The following is a 20,488-nucleotide window of genomic DNA, read 5'->3' as shown; positions in this document are numbered from 1 at the left end:
CTCCATTCTGGTTTCTTGCAGGTTTTTGTTTAAAGGAATGGTGGCGTTATTTATTTGAAACAGGCTTTAAAAGATACGGTTAAAACAGGGGAGAAAACCCTCACGTGGCCCACCTACAATTCCTACTAACTTAACACAGGTCCCGGGTTTGGGGAATCCTCCTAGGTCCTAAATCTTTGGCAGCCAAGTCAAAAGTGACTACGACTCTGGGACTATAATTCCCAGGAGACACTGCGTTCGCACTCTCTGCGCATGCTCAACCTTGGTGACTACATAAGGCTGAAAGCCCGAGGGGCGGGGCTTGGGGGGCTGAGCGTCGAATCGGGGCGGGGCTAGGGGCAGGGCCAGGGAGGGGGCGGTGCTGCCGGCGCCGCCCGGAACACGCTAGTGGAGCGGAAGATGGCGGCGGCAGCTGCGGCTGCAGCCGGGACCTCAGTTGGGCTGAGGCGGAGAAGCCGCCGGCTCTGACCTCGCTCTGGCTCCGGTGCGCGCGGCTGAGCGTGTGCGAGGCCCCGCGCGTCGGGCAGGGGCGGCGGCGGCCACTGCGCGCCGCCCTGAGGAGCGCCCCATCGGCGGCGCGACTGCGGCTGAGGAGAGAGCCGGCTCCGGGCCTCCGCGTCCTCCTGCTCCCCCGGCCCCCCGCCTCCTCGGGGGGGCGGCGGCGGCGATGTTCTCGGTCCTCTCGTACGGGCGCCTGGTGGCTCGCGCCGTGCTCGGCGGCCTCTCGCAGACCGACCCTAGGGCCGGCGGCGGCGGCGGCGGCGACTACGGGCTGGTGACTGCCGGCTGCGGCTTCGGCAAGGACTTCCGTAAGGGCCTTCTCAAGAAGGGCGCGTGCTACGGGGACGACGCGTGCTTCGTGGCCCGACACCGTTCCGCGGACGTGCTGGGTGAGTCCCCGACCCGGTTCCCTCGCCCCAGCCTCGGATCCGCCTCCCGGGGACTCCCCGCGCGGGGCTTCCCCAGTTCCTCCCGGCGGCGAAGGGAGCCAGAGCGCTCACATGGAGGGAGCGCTTACTATGCGCCAGGCGCCGTGCCAAGCGCTCCGAGGCGCGTTTTCCGCTTGAACGACCCCCATTTTAGAGAGGAGGAAACTGAGGCCCACAGCGGTCAAGTCGTGTGCTCAAGGTCACAACCCGAGAGTGTGACCGGTCTGTCCGAGTCCAGAACCACACTCTCGGTCTCACTCGGCCGTGCCAGTCCTGGGCGACCTCGTCCCCTTCCTGGGCGACACCTGCAGGCTCCTAACCTCGCTCTGGTTCCCTCTTGCGTGCCCCGGGGATCCTTGCCTCTTCGCGTGCTCCCGACACCACAGACCGGCCCAGGCTGTGGGATCGGGCAGTCGTGAACCCCCAGACAGCCCGGCCGTATTATTTCGCCGCCTGGATGGTGACCAAATCTTCACCCTTTTCGCAGTCTGGCGGTGGGGGCTGCTGGCTTGGCGAAGAAACCCTCATAGCGTGTTCTCCTAAATTGATCTTGTCCACTTGCGGTCACTTGGGGGTTGGCAGAGTCTCCTTAATCCAAAATAGAATGGTCGAACCTACTTGTAGACTGCAGCCGGGAAAGCTTTGAGATTGGTCACAGCCTTTTCAGGCCACAGGTGCTCCCTGAGGCCTATTCCGGTTATACCTTTGCGGGGTGGGAGACTAGGGAGAGAGCTGGCAGAAAGGGCTAAATATAATTCACAAGCAGTCAGGAACTTTATCATAATGTACGCCTTAGGAGATTTTGTGTATGCTATGGGATCCTGTGCCGTTAAAACTCTGAATGAATAAAGCACTCGCTTTTAAGTTGAAGGACGTGTTGTCATTGAACTTGGGTTCAAATGTCACTTTGATTTCCCTTCCCAGGTGAGACTAAGTTTTTGGTTACTTTAAATTTCATATGCTGAGGCAGAGTTTGGCATTGGAACAAATGGTTCTGTAACTTTTTTATGACAGTAATTATTTTTTAATCTGATCTCAGAATAATTGCCTAGTATCTTTGGTTCTACCACATGTAGTGTTTGTGAACATGGGAATGGAAAGGTTGTTCTCAGTTTAATTTATGAATGACCCCATTATCTGGGTTGAAGAAAAAGCATTTAATATTTAGGCAATGCTATTGATATTCACGTGAGAGAGACTTAGAAAGGTCCTGCAGCTTGCAGATTGAAATTGTACAAATCCACCCCGAAGTCAGCTGTCAATAGCTATCTTTTCCCTGATACATTTAGAAGTGCCTCACTCAGTGAGCTTGTGACCTGTGCTGCTTTTGTTTAGTTTTGTTTTGTTTTAGACGGCAGGCTGGAGTACAGTGGTGCAGTCTCGGCTCACTGCAACCTCTGCCTCCTGGGTTCAAGCGCTTCTCCTGCTTCAGCCTCCCGAGTAGCTTGGATTATAGGCGCCCACCACCATGTCCAGCTCAGTTTTGTATTTTTAGTAGAGATGGGGTTTCACTGTGTTGGCCAGGCCGGTCTCGAACTCCTGAACTTGTGATTGGCCTTGTGTTCGCCTTGGCCTCCCAAAGTGCTGGGATTACAAGTGTGAGCCCGGCCCCTGTGTTGCTTTTTAAAGTTTCGTTCATAACATAAGATAGGGGATAAAGAGCCTCCAAGGTTCACCTTATAAATCTGTATGCTGGGCTAGGCGCGGTGGCTCATGCCTGTCATCCCAGCACTTTGGGAGGCTGAGGTGGGTGGATCACGAGGTCAGGAGTTCAAGATCAGACACACCAATATGGTGAAACCCTGTCTTTACTAAAAATACAAAAATTAGCCAGGCGTGGTGGTGCGCGCCTGTAGTCTCAACTTCTCAACAGGCTGAGGCGGGAGAATCACTTGAACCAGGGAGGCAGAGGTTGCAGTGAGCCAAGATTGTGCCACTGCACTCCAGCCTAGGCGACAGCGAGACTCCCTCTCAAAAAAAAAAAAAAAAAAAAAAAAATCTGTACGCAGCTTTTGTGGAAGATCTGTGACTTGATTGATGATCTGTGGAGTATTTAAATGTGTCAAATCCTATATTGAAGCTTGATTTTAAAATTTTAGAAGGTTAGGCCAGGCATGGTGGCTCACGCCTGTAATCCCAGCACTTTGGGAGGCCGAGGTGGGCGGATCACCTGAGGTCAGGAGTTCCAGACTAGCCTGGCCAACATGGCGAAACCTATCTCTACTAAAAGTACAAAAATTAGCCAGGAGTGGTGGCACACGCCTGTAATCCTAGCTACTAGGGAGGCTGAGGCAGGAGAATTGCTTGAACTTGGGAGATGGAGGTTGTAGTGAGCCGAGATCGCACCACTGCACTCCAGCCTGGGTAACAGAGCAAGAGCAAGACTTGGTCTCAAAAAAAAAAAAAAAAAAAAAGCAATATGATACAACAAAATTTTGGAAGGCTACCTTCTCAATGGAGTGGGATATTTACAAGAGTTGGGGGGATTTTGGTCAAACCCATTCTAAAAAAGTATAAACGTAATTTCATGCCCTAGACATCCTGATGGAAATCCAGCGAACTTTGATGCTCAGCTTTGCCACTTAGTAGCTATGTGATATGTGGTCTTGGGCAGAGCCTCTCTTGAGTCTCCTTTTCTTTATCTAGACTAGGGGATGAAGGGAATGGACGACCTGACCCTTAGTGACTACAGCTTCCGACCATCATCTCATATTTCCTTTTGTTATTTTCTTTTTTTTGGTGGTGGGGGGGTGGTACAGAGTTCTGCTCTTGTTGCCCAGGCTGGAGTACAATGGCACCATCTCAGCTCACTGCAACCTCCACCTCCCGGGTTTAAGCGATTCCCCTGCCTCAGCCACCTGAGTAGCTGGGATTACAGGCGTGCACCACCGCGCCTGGCTAATTTTTGTATTTTTAGTAGAAACAGGGTTTCATCTTGTTGGCCAGGCTGAACTCGAACTCCTGACCTCAGGTGATCCACCTGCCTTGGCCTCTCAAAGTGCTGGGATTACAGGCGTGAACCACTACGCCCGGCCCATATTTTCCTTTTGCTTTGAATAGATGGCACCCTTTGTTGTTCTGCACCTTAAATGACAGGTGTCATGGGCACCTTTGGTAGATGCCTGTTTTGTGTGTAGCACTAAACCAGTGGTTTTTAGCTTTCCTTGGTTCACAACCCCTGAGGATCTTTGTCCAAGAGATTTCTCCTCAGGACCCTGTGCACAGAGATAAAATTTTGCATAGGCTCTTAGGAACTTTGCTGACTCTGTGACTCCTCTAATACCACCTAGAGGTCCATGCATAGGAATCAGATCAAGAACCCCAGCTCTGTACCCTTCTTGAAGGGAATGCCAGTAGACACAGTCAGATAGTGGTTGCTGATGTAACCAAAGGGTGGTTGTTAGCCATGTTTGACAAAGATCAAGCGTGCACATATGCAAATGGTAGGGGATAGGGGAAGTGAAGGACAGGTTCTCCAGGACTGTCCTGTTATGGAGGAGCTCTTCCGGACGGCAGTCTTGGGAGCCACCTGAAATAACTTCATGAGTTGGCCTCATTTGATCCTTGGCTGTCCTGAACCAGTTCATATGATGGTGACTTCTATTTTATTGATACTGTAAAAGGTGATGACTTTTTTTTTTTTGAGACAGAGTCTTGCTCTGCTGCCCAGGCTGGAGTGCAGTGGTGCGATTTTGGCTCACTGCAACCTCTGCCTCCCAGTTCAAACGATTCTCGTTCCTCAGCCTTCCAAATAGCTGGGACTACAGGCATGTGCCACCACACCTGGCTAATTGTTTGTATTTTTTTAGTAGAGACGAGGTTTTGCCACGTTGCCCAGGCTGGTGTCGAACTCCTGACCTCATGTCATCCACCTGCCTCAGCCTTCCAAAGTGCTAGGATTACAGGTGTGAGCCACGGTGTCCGGCTAAGGTGGTGACTTTCAATGACTCTTTAATACTGCTGTCTAGAGTTTGGAGTTACAAACTGAATTACATTAAAAGGCTGTGTTGAGTAATAACGTTACGTTGAACTTAAGTGCTTTTTGAACCTTTTGGTTCTGTAGATAATTAATTTTCTTTGAATTGACACCATATTTATTACTGAGTATCTGTGTAACAGATTATTTACTGTGGTCATCTAGGACTCCTTGACTGGAATGAAAACTGTTTCTTTCTTTTTATATGAGAAAGAGAAAGCTTTGTTTCTTTAACTTAAAATTATCTGTCCTATTAGTCATGCAGTGACTAATAGTACTTGGTGCTTCACAACATTTTGTATAGTCCCCACTGGATTTCTTTTTGGAAGAACCAACTATGGTGGGTGTGGTGAGACATAGGAACCACTCCTATCATTCTCTGGAAAATTGACAAAGGTGCTTTCTCTTTACTAGGTCCAACAGGAGTAAACCAGTACTAGCGGGAGCTATGTACACTTTTCTTGTTCCTTCTTCCCTGTGGCAAATTCCAAGTTCTCTTATTACTCTATATGGCATGGCTTCCTAGGTGCACAAAAATATGAGAACTGCATGGTGTAATAGCTGGGCTTCCCACAGTCTTATGCTACTTAACAATAGAATCAAAGACTGTTGAGAATTGTAACACTTAGAAACCTTGGAGTCTAGTTTTGTTCACCTCACTGATGAGAAAACAGGCCTCCAGAGAGTCAGATGACTTCCCCAAGGTTACTCTACTAGTTACGGGAACTGAGGTTGACACCTATCTCAGTCTCTTAACTGAGACTGTCTTTCCCAGCCCTCTCCCCGTTAGACTACTGCTCAGGTTTTCTTGATGATATATGTGAATTAAAAACCAGTCAGTCTCCTGATACTTTTGTCCTTCGAATGCTTTTCCTGGGTGTGTATGTGTGTGTGTGTTTATAACTTCTTTATTCACTCTGACTCATAACTGAAGTGCAACAAAAACTCCTCTGCATGCTAAACCACAGTTTACAGAAACCACTTATTTTAAAAATGGCAGCCTGGTCTGTGCCATATAAATTTTGACCTCTGAATATTGAGTTGTAAAGTATTTATTATGAAACTGTGGGATGTTTATTTAAGCTTGGTTAAACTTGAAGCCTAAAAATGAAATTAAAATAATTTCATATCCCAGCCTTTGGATCTGATTTTGATTGTGGTCAGGATTTTGAAGTGTTTTTGTGAGTAATGTCTGTCTTAAAAGTGGTTGTCTTAAGGTATAAAGATCGTGTGAACAAAATTAAGATCTAAGTTCTATTTAGGAAGTGAATGGATGAGGTAGAATTTGGTGTTCTCAAACAGTCATGATCATTTTAATATACTTATAGAACCTCTATTCTGAAAGTGAGTTGTCCATTTAAAAAAGTAGTCACCTTGAGAGTGTGTGTGTGCCCACTAACATCAGTCTTTCAAGAAGTCCTCGTTGGAATTTTCCTCAGCTAGATTTCAAGCCATGTCAGGACACCAGTCTCATTATATTACCATAATTTTCTTTCTTTTCTTTTTTTTTTTTTAATTTTATTTTAAGTTCCAGGATACATGTGCAGGATGTGCCATAATTTTCTTTTCTTTTTTTTTTTTTTTTTGAGACGGAGTCTTGCTCTGTCGCTCAGGCTGGAGTGCAGAGGTCGGATCTCAGCTCACTGCAAGCTCCGCCTCCCAGGTTCACGCCATTCTCCTGCCTTAGCCTCCCGAGTAGCTGGGACTACAGGCGCCCGCCACCTTGCCCAGCTAGTTTTTTGTATTTTTTAGTAGAGACAGGGTTTCACCGTGTTAGCCAGGATGGTCTCGATCTGCTGACCTCGTGATCCACCCGTCCCGGCCTCCCAAAGTGCTGGGATTACAGGCTTGAGCCACTGCGCCCCGCCCATAATTTTCTTAAAGTCAGATTCCAGCTTCATCTACCTGTTGATAGCAAATATGACCTTGAGTGAATTTTTTTTTTTTTTTTTTTTTTTTTGGAGACAGAGTCACGCTCTTGTGCCCAGGCTGGAGAGCAGTGGCACGATTTTGGCTCACTACAACCTCCGTGGTGCGATTTTGGCTCACTGCAACCTCCGCCTCCCAAGTAGCTGGGATTACAGGCGCCCACCATTATACCTGGCTAATTTTTGTATTTTTAGTAGAGGTGGAGTTTCACCATGTTGGCCAGGCTAGTCTCAAACTCCTGACCTCAGGCAATCCACCTGCCTTTGCCTCCCACAGTGCTGGAATTACAGGCGTGAGCCGCGCGCCCAGCCCCTTGAGTGAATTTTTAAAAACTGATATGTATAATTCACATTCCATAGCATGTATCCTTTTAAAGTGTACAGTTCAGTAGTTTTTACATTCACAGAGTTGTACAGCCGCTGCCACTATCTAGTTCCAGAATGTTTTTCATCACCCCCCAAGAAACCCCCTATCCATTAGCAGTCACTCCCCATCCCCCAGTCCCTGGCAACAGAAACTAGATTCTTTCTGTGGATTTGTGTTTGAGACATTTCATACAAATGGATCATGTAATATGTGGCCTTTCCCTTAGCATGTTTTCCCTTAGCATGTTTTCAGAGTTGATCCATGTTGGAGCATGTTTCAGTACTTCCTCCCTTTTTATGACTGAATAATGTTCCATTGTATGAATATACCACATTTTGTTGATCCATTCATCTGTTGATGGGGCCACTGAATTGTTTCCACTTTGGGCTGCGGTGAATAGTACTAAGCACATTTGTGTACAAGCTTTTGTATGGACATATGTTTTTATTTTGAGGGGATATATACGTAGGAGTAGAATTACTGGGTCATATTGTAACCTTGTTTAACTTTGTGAGAAATATAGCTCTTTTTTTATGTAGTTATATGGTATTAATATACATATAATTACTTTATATAAGCGAAAATATTTTTAAAATTGCAGTAATCAAATATATAAATTCTGAGATCAATCGGTGTTTTAAATATGCCTGATTTCATAATGAGCTGTGTGCTTCCAAGAGAATTGTGGAATATTAATAAGGAAGTGTGACTGGGTTTAGTAAAAGAGCCATCTAGGACTAATGAAATAGCAGGGTTTAGGAAGCCACTGACTAGTGGCTTTCTGACTATTCTGAGTGTTCTTTCATTCTGTAATACGTAAGATTACAGGGTTGATGGATAGAGGTTTGCTGTTTGCTTTTTTTTTTTTTTTTTTGAGGCGGTGTCTTGCTCTGTCGCCCAGGCTGGAGTGCAGTGGCACTATCTCAGCTCACTGCAAGCTCCACCTCCTGGGTTCACGCCATTCTCCTGCCTCAGCCTCCCGAGTAGCTGGGACTACAGGCGCCTGCCACCACGCCCGGCTAATTTTTTTTTTTTTTTTTGTATTTTTAGTAGAGATGGGGTTTCACCGTGTTAGCCAGGATGGTCTCGATCTCCTGACCTCGTGATCCACCCACCTCGGCCTCCCAAAGTGCTGGGATTACAGGCTTGAGCCACCGCGCCCGGCCTGCTGTTTGCTTTTTAAACTTCTGTTCCTTGATATTTTTCTCATTTTGCTATATAGGTGTATTGCAGTTTTTATAAGGTACTTATAAGGTACCTTTATTTTTGAAGTCATTTCCTCATTTGTTATAGCTTCAGAGCTACTTTTCCTTTCTTCACAACTGTTTTGAGATTTTTCTAGCTTAGTTTAAAATTTTCCTAACTTACAGTTTATCTCTCAATTTCTTAATCTCTTCAAAGGATTCTGGTTGAATCCTTCTGTAGTGCAAGTAATTGAATTTTAGAAGCATAACTGTTTACTTTTTATAAGTGCATTTTTAAAGGAGGTTTTAAATTGTAGCAGAAGGTAGATTACAGATGGAAGCTGTTGTGGAGGTTTCTTTTTTTTTTTTTTGAGGTGGGGTTCCTGGATGGGAGGAGGCTGTACCCTGAACTTTAGCACTGCTTTATGAAACTGGGCAATACATAACCTGAATGGTTGCAACAGTATCCAAATGGAGTTTGTACTAGTGTATGACACCAGAAGCACTACACTAGGTTAGAATGTGACCTACAACCATGTCCTTTGAGTAGCTCAAATGCTAAAGTTAAGTTCAAACTAAATGTCAAATTCATTTTATGTTCCCATGCCTTTTAGAGAGAGGTCTTGCCTGGGGCTTTAGGTTCAGAAGTTTTAGGAAAATGCTTTGCAAAAGTAAGTTAGCAGTATTTTATTTCTAAAGAAATTTGACTTTTCAAACTGGAAGTTTTAGTTTATTAAAAATAATGTGAGCTTGCCTTTCAAAATTAGATGTTAACTTTTGGTCTCTTTTTAAGAAGTGATGTCCTGGATCCTAATTTTTGTTGTTAGCAACAAAATTTATGAGTCTGTCTTGTTTGGGAGTTGTCATATATTTTAAAAATCTGATAGGGGCCAGGTGCGGTGGGTCACGACCTATAATCCCAGAACTTTGGGAGGCCAAGGCAGGTGGATCATTTGAGGTCAGAAGTTCAAGACCAGCCTGGCCAACATGGCGAAACCCCGTCTCCACTAAAAGTTAAAAACAAAAAACCGACATGGTGGCATGCACCTGTAATCCCAGCTACTAGGGAGGCTGAGACATGAGAATCACTTGAACGCTGAAAGCAGAGGTTGCAGTGGGCCGAGATCGTGCCACTGCACTCCAACGTGGATGACAGAGCCAGTCTCTGTCTCAAGAATAATAATAATAATAATAATAATCTGATAGGGAGTTTTCTATTTCCCTGAGAACTAAAATAATTTGTTTCCTAACAGTTCACAAAATTGCATGTCATAAATCAAGACTTTTTGTAAAAGCTGACCTATTGCAGAGGCCATTAGGCTAACACACGACTTATCATTCATTGCAACTTGAATTGACAACTGGCACAGCTCTTTCAATTTAAAGTTTTTAAAGAAGAAAAGATGTGCTAAATATTTTTGAATAAAATCTCCAACAGGAAAAATCCCCAACAGGATTGGGGATTGAGGATTGGGGAATGGGGAAGGATAGAAGAAGCTTTTCTTTAAGGCGTAAAAATGCTTCATTCTTTTTTCTTCTAAGCCAGTTGTTTGATATCTAACACAAAACATGATTCTCCCATCCTTCTAGTGCTTTATATAGTGCCTTAGAAGTTGCAAAAGCGTTTATATTTTACCTTATTTAATCTTTGTAACTACAAAGCTGCTGCTCTTATCTCCACTTAATCTGAATCTGTTTCCTCATCTATAAAATTTTGACACATCAAATAATGGTAGTATAGTTAGTATTATATTGGGACTTGAACCTAGGTCTCTTGCTTGCATATCTAATGCTTTTATTTTTATTTATTTATTTATTTATTTTTTAATTATTGTAGAGACAGAGTCTCTCTGTGTTGCCCAGTCTGGTCTCAAATTCCTGGGCTCCAGCAATCCTCCCACCTCAGCTTCTCAGAGTGCTGGGATTTAAGGCATGAACCATGTGCCAGCCTGTGTAGTGCCTTTATTTATTTATTTATTTAGAGACAGAGTTTTGCTCTTGTTGCCCAGGCTGGAATGCAGTGGCGCAATCTCCGCCTCCCGGGTTCAAGCAATTCTCCTGCCTCAGCCTCCTGAGTAGCTGGGATTACAGGCATGTGCCACCACACCCGGCTAATTTTGCATTTTTAGTAGAGACAGGGTTTCTCTGTGTTGGTCAGGCTGGTCTTGAACTCCTAATCTCAAGTAATCTGCCCGCCTGGGCCTCCCAAAGTGCTGGGATTACAGGTGTGAGCCACTGTGCCCGGCCTGTGTAGTGCTTTTTAATTAATGGCTGTTTAGTGCTTATAAAAGTAACAGGTCTTTAGAGAAGTACCACATAAAACACCTATAATTCATAACTCAGCTATAGTAAGCTATAGTCATTGTGGTTCCCTCTAGCCTTTGTGTATATAATTGTATACATGTTATTAAATAACATAGAATACACATTAGATTAATATGCATTCTACTCTGTAAAGCTTAAAAAGTTGCAAGAGTATGCAAATGGAGTTTGTAATAGTGTATGACTCCAAAAGCATGTTGGAGTGCATGTTTCCATACTGGTAAGCATAACTGCATCATATTCTCCTGCATTTATAGCCTATCAGTTACTAAACCAGTCCTCTATTTGTGGTTATTTAGGTTGTTTCCAATTTTCTGTTATAAATAACACTAGAATGAGTATCTCTTTACATCCGAATATTTCCTCAGGGTAAATTCCTTGAAGAGGGGGTCAAAGCCTATGAGCATTTGCAAGGCCTTTGATAAAGATGACCATAGGGCCAGGCATGGTGGTTTATGCCTATAATCCCAACACTTCAGGAGGCCAAAGCACGCAGATCCCTGGAGGTCGGGAGTTTGAGAGCAGCCTGGCCAACATGGTAAAAACCCATCTCTACTGAAAATACAAAAATTAGCTGGGCGTAGTGGCAGTCGCCTGTAATCCCAACTACTCAGGAGGTTGAGGCAGGAGAATTGCTTGAACCCAGGAGGTGGAGGTTGCCGTGAGCTGAGATCACGCCACTGTGCTCCAGCGTGGGCGACAGAGCGAGACTGGTCCCAATAAATAAATAAAAAGATTACCATAGGTCCCCCAGAAAGGTTATATATTACTTTCCCAACTGCTGTGAAATTGCTCTCATCAGCAAGCTTATTGTGGATCTTGAGTCTGTCTCACTTAAGAATTTATGAATTTACTAGGTTCCCAAATAGTGGTTTTCGAGATGAATAAGTTTAGAGTTGATGAACTGTTCTAGAATGGATTGAATTGTTGGTGTGAATCCTAAGGACTACAAAATTACTGCAAAAACTTTGCCAGAGACTACGAAAGTGACTTACTGTAAGGAGTGCTTTCTGCTGAAGGGCCCAGTACTATTTTTACTTGGTGAATTCCAACACATTTTTGTACTGTTCTGGTACTCATTAACAAAGTATTTTGAAAAGAAAGGGAATTTGTTTCTTTTTGGACTACTCTGTACATTGTTATCTTTGTCTTTTTTTTTTTTTTTTTTTTTGAGAAGGAGACTCACTCTGTCACCCAGGCAGGAGTGCAGTGACGTGGTCTCAGCTCACTGCAACCTCCGCCTCCCAGTTCAAGCGATTCTCCCGCCTCAGCCTCCCTAGTAGCTGGGACTACAGGCACATGCCACCACATCCGGCTAATTTTTGTATTCTTAGTAGAGATGGGGTTTCACTATGTTGGCTAGGCTGGTCTTGAACTCATGATCTCATGATCTGCCCGCCTTGGCCTCCCAAAGTTCTGAGATTACAGGTGTGAGGTGAGCCACTGCACCCAGCCACGTTATCTTTCAAGGATGCTGCTACCTAGCAAGTTTTTTGAACTATCAAAATTAGTCTATGCTGTCATTTGAGGTAAATGCAAAAGGTTGGCTGGGCAACAAATGAGGCAAACAAAAAGTCCTTCCGTTTTCACATCTGCTATGTTTGAATAGTAGCAGTTTGGGGCAAGAAAATAAGATTTAAGCTATTTCCATAAGAGCTAGAAAACTGTCTATGGCCTCTAGGTTGACCACTAATTGAAATCATTAGTGTTTCAATGAAATCATTAGTGTTTCAATGAAATGAGAAAGTCTAAATAAGGATGCCTTATGTATGCATTGTTGTTAGAAATCCATTTCTCTTGGTTTTGAGAGGCCATTTTGATCCTGTCATTTTTTTCTTATTAAAATACACAATTCACCAAACCCTCAATGATCTTTGAATAACAGGGTTAGTGTGTTTTCTGGATGCCTGAAACTGTTTAGTATCAAACCCTATATAGGCTATGTTTTTTCCTATACATACATACCTACATACATACATACATACCTGTGATAAAGTTTAATTTATAAATTAGGCACAGTTAGAGGTGAGCAGCAATAATTACTGCACAATTCTATACATGCATATTTATAGATCATTTGACTTCAGTGAAGTCAATTAATACTAATTTATAACCATCTTGTTTGTTGTTGTTGTTGTTCCAGGATCTTATGCTTGACCATCATCTTTTATTCTTTTATTGGAATTTCAAATTGAAAAGTGGTTGAGGTGTTTGTTAGTGGCTTAAAAAAGAGAAACTTTGCCAACATTTTAGTTAGGTGTTTAAAACTAAAGTGAAAGGACAAGGGGCAGTGTTTCCACTCTCTAAATCATTTTTGAAACTTCACTGGAAATATACATGTGGCAGTGCAATAAGGACAAGAGATGATAAATTGGGAAGCCTGAAATGGAGCCTTTGTTTCAAGACTAGTCCATGCAGTAAATGTAATATTGTATGTGAAATGCAAAGTATAGCCCTATTTGTTTTGTTTTCTTTTCCTAACTGAATGAAGACAGGATAGCCCTATTTGTTAACCTTTGTTTATAAAGAGTTTGTTAAACTGGCTCTTTTTTCCTGCAGTGTGACTTAAAAGTCCCACAGTCTTGGATCCAAGAAAAGGACTCTAGAGAGACTGCGTCTTCCTGCCCCTCATTTCACAGATGAGGAAACTAAATCTTAGCGAAACGATTTGACCAGTATCTTAGGTCCAGTTAGTGGCAAAGAAAGTTGGGAGCTGTGTTATCTCCAGACTTTTCTTTAATGCTCTTTCCATCAGCTCAGTCCTCTCTTTGTCTTTTTTTATTTTTATTTTTTGAGACGGAGTCTCACTCTGTCACCCAGGCTGGAGTACAGTGGTGTGATCTCCGCTCACTGCAACCTCCACCTCCTGGGTTCAAGCAGTTCTCCTGCCTCAGCCTCCCATGTAGCTGGGATTACAGGCACCCGCCACCATGCCCGGCTATTTTTTGTATTTTTAGTAGAGATGGGGTTTCACCATGTTGGCCAGGCTGGTCTTGATCTCCTGACCTCAAGTGATCTGTCCACCTTGGCCACCCAAAGTGCTGGGATTACAGGTGTGAGCCACCATGCCTGGCTTTTTTTTGGGTGGGGGGGGGACGGTGGGGGGAGTATAGGGTCTTGCTGTATTGTCCAGGCTGGAGTACATTAGCTTTTCTCTACACAGGTGCAGTTGTAGTGCACTGCAGCCTCGACCTGAACTGAAGCCATCCTTCTGCCTCAGCCTCCCAAGTAGTTGAGACTACAGGCTTGAGCCACCTTGCCTGGCAGCCTTCTCTTTGAATGGCCTGTTAGAGGAACATCTTGTAGCGAGTTCTGACCCAGGGAATGACACCTTGTGAAACGCTAGGATCCATTACCAGGTTCAATCCCTTTGGAGTTTTTGGCTAAAAGTTTGTATACCAGATGATTGGTGTTCTAACTTTTCATGTGTGGTCAGCTGAATTCATTGTTTATTGGTTGCTTCCTATTAGTTCCTGACAGGTGTTTTAAAGACTAATGAACAAAACAGACTTCAACCCTGATGTTTCATAGTCCTGTGGGGAAGGCAAACATGCACAGGACTGGTGTGAAAGAATACGCATGAGGGCCGGGCACGGTGGCTCGTGCCTATAATCCCAGCACTTTGGGAGGCCGAGGCGGGTGGATCACCAGGTCAGGAGATCCAGACCATCCTGGCTAACACGGTGAAACCCCGTCTTTACTAAAAATACAAAAAAATTAGCCGGACGTGGTGGCAGGCGCCCGTAGTCCCAGCTACTCGGGAGGCTGAGGCAGGAGAATGGCGTGAACCCGGGAGGCGGAGCTTGCAGTGACCGAGATTGCGGCACTGTACTCCAGCCTGGGCTACAGAGTGAGACTCCATCTCAAAAAATAAAAATAAAAAAAAATACGCATGAGGTTGTAGGGGCACAGCGTCAGGACTTAAGAGACAGGTTTTTCAGTAAGCTGAGGCAAATGAGAAGAATGGGGATGCTCCAGATTGAGGGCTCAGCAAAGGCAAAGTAGATCCCCAAAACTGTAGCTGTTTCATGGCTGGTAGGGTCGGCATAGGGGGCAGTGTTGAGAATTGATGTTAGAAAATAGACTGAGACTAAATTGTCATGTTAAGGAATTGGGTGGTTTTTTTGTTTGGTTTTGTTTGTTTTTTGGGGGGGGTAGGTGGGGAGGAAGCTATAGAAGAGGTCTTTGCTTTTGAAGAGGCAGCACATTCAAATGGTAGAGAATTTAAAAGGTATTCAGAATTCAAAAGAGTGCACAGTGAAGTCTCACCACCCTTGTCTCCAAGCTACAAAGTCCTCTCAAGAGGCAACCAGAGTTACTAGTTTCTGTGTATCCTCCTAAAGAATATTTTAGCCGGGCTCGGTGGCTCAAGCCTGTAATCCCAGCACTTTGGGAGGCCGAGACGGGCGGATCACTAGGTCAGGAGATCGAGACCATCCTGGCTAACACGGTGAAACCCCGTCTCTATTAAAAAATACAAAAAACTAGCCGGGCGAGGTGGCGGGCGCCTGTAGTCCCAGCTACTCCGGAGGCTGCGGCAGGAGAATGGCGTAAACCCGGGAGGCGGAGCTTGCAGTGAGCTGAGATCCGGCCACTGCACCCCAGCCTGGGCGACAGAGCCAGACTCCATCTCAAAAAAAAAAAAAAAAAAAGAATATTTTACATATACAAGCAAATAAATATATATATACATGGAAGGTATTTGACTAGGGAAGTAACATGGACATTGCGATGTTGTAAAAAAACAAATCGATACAGAGGGTGTAATGGGAGAACTGAAGGCAAAAGACCAGTTACGAAGCTACTGAAATAGTCTGAGCTAGAAAGGGCTTTACCTAGGGCAGTGAGAAGTAGTAGAGCTTCAGACTCATTGTAGACTTGGTGATAATTGGTCAGCGGATGAAAGAAAGAGGAGTGGAAATTGATTTAGAGGTTTTGCACTTGGAAGATGCCTTAGGGTTTCTTTTTTTTTTCTTTTTTTTTTCGAGACAGAGTCTTGCTCTGTCACCCAGGCTTCTAAGCCTAGAAGTATGGGTAGCTGGGCTGCCGTTAATTAGGGTGGGAAATGCAAAAAGGAAGGATCAAGTTTGGGAACAGAAAATGGCATTGTTTGGTACAAGAGGCAATTTACAAGCAGAACCATCAGGCTTGTGGAATGCTTCTATCCAGCTGGACTGCTAATTCTCACTAGAATAACCTGTGCTGAGAGGCCTAGGCCCACCCTGGCCACACCAACTCAGGGAGTAGGGCTGGGGTTCCATAGGTAATCTCAGTATGCGGCAAGGGTGGGGAATCATTGGGCCAGGTACTAGGCCAGCCAATGAGGATGAAACGACGGTTAGCAGTGTGAGACTCAGCCCTCTGGGGGCTCACAATATACAGAGGAAGAAAAGAGAAGGGAAGATCGCTATAAAGACACTGGTATTATTGTAGTGACAAAGAAAATGGTTAGGCCCATGTATGTATTCCTCATAGTTTTAGGATTTCCCATGTAAAATGAGAAATTTTTGAGTTGGAATCCTGACACAGAGGAGGCGGCAGGCTCTGAATAAATATTTGCTAAATAAGGTTACTTCAGAGTCCTTCTGGGGAAAATATTCTTTTCAAAGTGCAGGTAAATCCTTTTTTCCTTGTTATTTTTGGAGACAAATATACGTTTATTTCTTAGTACTTGAAAATGTTACTGTTGAATGTTTAATGGAATATTGAATGGTGGTAGATGTATGACTGAAAGAGCTGAATGGACTACTCATCTTTTATGCATTATCTCTGAGTGGGCATTGTCTTTTGGTTGTGGCCACAGACTAGTATTTGTAGAGCTGGCAGCCTACAAACATGGGCCAAAGACTGTTTTCTGATTGCTGCAGTCTAGGCTGGTCTGTTTGCTGCTCACTGGCCTTTCTTAAAGATAGGCATAACTCTCACTTGCCGAATGTTGGCTGTGAGCGGAGCACTGGCAGGTGTTCTGAACAGGTTATCCTCGTTCCTCACACCAGCCCTGTGAAATTGAGGCTACGACTCCATTCACAGGTGAAACTACTGAAGCTCAGAGAGCTGCTCAAGGCCACGCTTAGCACATCTTGTTCTGGGGCTGGAGTTTGAACCCAGATCTGCCTCCAGAGCCTGTGTCCTTGCTCAGTATCCCACATTGCCTTTCCAGTTAGAAATTATCATTTTAGACTTTCTTTTAGGGAGGTAATTTTGGCTGATTGTGAATTCTACTTAGTTATTAGCTATTACTTTTGTTTTAATTAAGGGGTTTTGCTCAACTGTTAACTATTAGTTAAAACAAAAGCTTCACAAGCCTTGTTGAGTTTGGTAGCCTCAGGCCAGCCTTTCCTTGGACCTCCTAAATGCCATAAGCTCTACACTGCATTGTTTGCGCTGATTAATGGTGAGAGGTTCCTGGCATGAGTGTAATAGACCTGGAGGTCAAGTTTCCCTGCTCTTAGAACTCTCACCTGCTATGACTTGTACTTTATTCCTGTAAGTCAGAATCCTAGGGAGTTGCTCAAAATGCCTGTCTCGTCAACCTCTCCTACAACTCATGTTTTCTTTTATCCTTCAAGGCTCATTTCAGACACTTCTTCATGAATCCGTTTGATTCCTTCAGCTATGCATAATCTGACCTTCTTTGCTTTTGTTTTTATTGGTGCATATTTTGCTTTATTGTAGTCATATATCTTGAATCTCCCTGAACTGTCCTCCTCAGACAAAATCACTTCATTTTCAGTTCCTATATGCAGGAAATATTTTATTACATATAAATCCCTTTAGCCCCCTTTCATGGTAGTGTCTTGCATACAGTAAATGTCCAATAAAATGTGTTGGATAGTTTTAATATTAAATGTAAGTATAGAATGTAGTTTTTACCTGATTTACATAAATAGTTCTTGTCATCCTTCCCATAAAGCTAACATTACTCATTGCTAAAAAATTGGAAAGTATGGGCCAGGCGCGGTGGCTCATGCCTGTAATCCCAGCACTTTGAGAGGCCAAGGCTGATCACTTGAGGTCAGGAGTTCAAGACCAGCCTGGCCAAGATGGTGAAACCCCATCTCTGCTAAAAATACAAAAAATTAGCCGGGCATGGTTATGGGTGCCTATAATCCCAGCTACTCAGGAGGCTGAGGCAGGAGAATCTCCTAAACCCGGGAGGTGGAGGTTGCAGTGAGCTGAGATTGCGCCATTGCACTCCATCCTGGACGACAAAAGCGAAACTCTGTCTCAAAAAAAAATATGTGTGTGTGTGTGTGTGTGTGTGTATACAAAATTAGTGTTCAGAAGTTAAGAGACAGCTCTCCACTTGGCAGGCTATTCAAAGGAATGATGTTCTCATTTAAAGGGGAAAAAAAAGTTACATTTGTGCCATGCCGCATGTGACTATAGACCTCTCCCAGAGGGTGCCTATTTTAGTCAAGGCCAGCCCTTATTTTTATAGAAGGTGAAGAAAGCGGTGGGTAAATAGTATCTTCTTTGGGGTTAGGTCAAGGATATATGGCTTGTCAGAAATAACAGGTTGACAAGAATTCTAGATCTAATCTTGTAAATTATAAACAGAAGGAAAACCTTCTCCCCGGCCTAAAGGGCCAGTATAAGTAGGCACATAACAGATAGCTCACCTTTAATTGCTTGTTACTTCCTTACTTAAGTTTTGAATTATTTGGTATTATGTGACATTTTCTAACACCTGAAAACAAACTGAAGCCACAGCTTTAATAGAGGCTCTTAATTCTGTAACATACTTAGTGCCCTGCCTCTGCTGTTCATAACTTACAATAAGTATGACCTCCCAGATGATTTGTTTGTTGCTTTCTCCTGTCCAGAAAGCATTGCTAACAGCACTTGGCATTTGAGGAAGATACTGTGGCAGGCCAGAAAAAGTGAAGTGACCTTTTCAGTGACTTAACCTTCAACTCTGCAGCTTATGGAAGGCAGGCCAGTGATTCATACCAAGTCTGTAAGTTGCACAAGTTCCCCAAGCCACAGTTGAACCGGAATAGGTAATTCCACATTCAGTGTTTGGTATTTATACAGAATTATTGAAGTTAAAGGAAAAACATTTTTATTTTTAAAAGGTTGACCTTAAGTTTCTTTGCCTTCACACAATCGTTTCCTAATCCTCATGTCAGTGCCTTTCACTGCTTTTTAAGACAAGGCAACTGCCCAGAATAGTCTGGAAATTATCTTCTCTAGTTAATGAAGTATTCTAGACATAGGTGTAAGTGTATGTGGAGGCTCATTAATTTGATTAATTCTTAAATAGTCTCATATTTACTAAGCTAGCAAGGAATAGCTAACTATTTTGTTTGGAATTCTCAAACACAAAATGAACCACTTATTCCAGCTTTGATTTTGTTATTTGAGTTTTGCCTATAGTTTCCATTTTCACACTTTTTTTTTTTTTGAGATGGAATTTTGCTCTTGCTGCCTAGACTGGAGTGCAATGGCACAATCTTGGCTCACCACAACTTCTGCCTCCCAGGTTCAAGCGATTCTACTGCCTCAGTCTCCTGAGTACCTGGGATTACAGACATGTGCTACCATGCATGGCTAATTTTGATTTTTAGTAGAAATGGGGTTTCACCATGTTGGCCAGGCTGGTCTTGAACTCCTGACCTCAGGTTGATCCACCTGCCTCAGCCTCCCAAAGAGCTGGGATTACAGGCGTAAGCCACCTCATGTGGCCATTTTCACACATTTTATTACAGAGTTGAACCTTTCTTTCCATCGTTTGAGCTTCATTACCTTCACTTCTGAATTAACTTCTGCTTAGAGATCTTGTTCTTGACGTAGTATTGATCTCTGGAGAATCAAAAGACACAGATTTCATTGTGATTAATGTGGAATGGAAACTTCTTTTTTTTTTTTTTTTTTTTTTTTTTTTTGAGACGGAGTCTTGCTCTGTAGCCTGGGCTGGACTGCATTGGCCGGATCTCAGCTCACTGCAAGCTCCGCCTCCCGGGTTTACGCCATTCTCCTGCCTCAGCCTCCCAAGTAGCTGGGACTACAGGCGCCCGCCACCTCGCCCGGCTAGTTTTTGTATTTTCAGTAGAGACGGGGTTTCACCGTGTTATCCAGGATGGTCTCGATCTCCTGACCTCGTGATCCGCCCGTCTCGGCCTCCCAAAGTGCTGGGATTACAGGCTTGAGCCACCGTGCCCGGCGGAAACTTCTTTTTTCTTCTTCTTTTTTTTTTTTTTTTTTTTTTTGAGATGTAGTCTCACTCACCCTGTTGCCCAGGCTGGAGTGCAATGGCACAATCTTTGCTCACTGCAGTCTCTGCCTCCCGGGTTCAGGCAGTTCTGTCTCAGCTTCCTAAGTAGCTGAGACTGCAGGTGCCCACTACCAAGCCCAGCTAATTTTTGTATTTTTAGTAGAGACAGGATTTTGCCACTTTGACCAGGCTGGTCTCGAACTCCTGACCTCAGGTGATCCACCCACCTCGACCTCCCAAAGTGCTGGGATTATAGGCATGAGCCACTGCACCTGGCCAGAAACATCTTTCTTCTTTTTTTTTTCTTTTCTTTTTTCTTTTTTTGAGACAGAGTCTTGCTCTGTCACCCAGGCTGGAGTGCAGTGGCTCGATCACAGCTCACTGCAACCTCTGCTTCCTGGGTTCAAGCGATTCTCCTGCCTTAGTTACCCAACTAGCTGGTATTATAGGCGTGCGCCACCATGCCTGGTTCATTTTTATAATTTTAGTAAAGATGAAGTTTCACCATGTTGGCCAGGCTGGTCTCAAACTCCTGACCTCAAGTGATCTGCTCACCTCAGCCTCC

At 44.2% G+C, this 20,488-nt stretch overlaps 1 protein-coding gene across 1 annotated transcript in view; it reads left to right on the top strand.

Moving 5' to 3' along the window:
* The first annotated feature begins 383 nt into the window (after window positions 1-383).
* Window positions 384-20,488, top strand: part of PPTC7 (protein phosphatase targeting COQ7) — a 50,571-nt gene continuing 30,466 nt past the window's right edge. Inside the window, exon 1 of the mRNA XM_008004701.3 lies at window positions 384-890. Coding sequence (XP_008002892.1) covers window positions 668-890 — 223 coding nt within the window. The 5' untranslated portion in view covers window positions 384-667. The remainder of the gene's footprint in view (window positions 891-20,488) is intronic.

This window comes from Chlorocebus sabaeus, chromosome 11, assembly GCF_047675955.1.
Source record: "Chlorocebus sabaeus isolate Y175 chromosome 11, mChlSab1.0.hap1, whole genome shotgun sequence".
NCBI lineage: Eukaryota > Metazoa > Chordata > Mammalia > Primates > Cercopithecidae > Chlorocebus > Chlorocebus sabaeus.
This window is presented reverse-complemented; position numbering and strand designations above follow the sequence as displayed.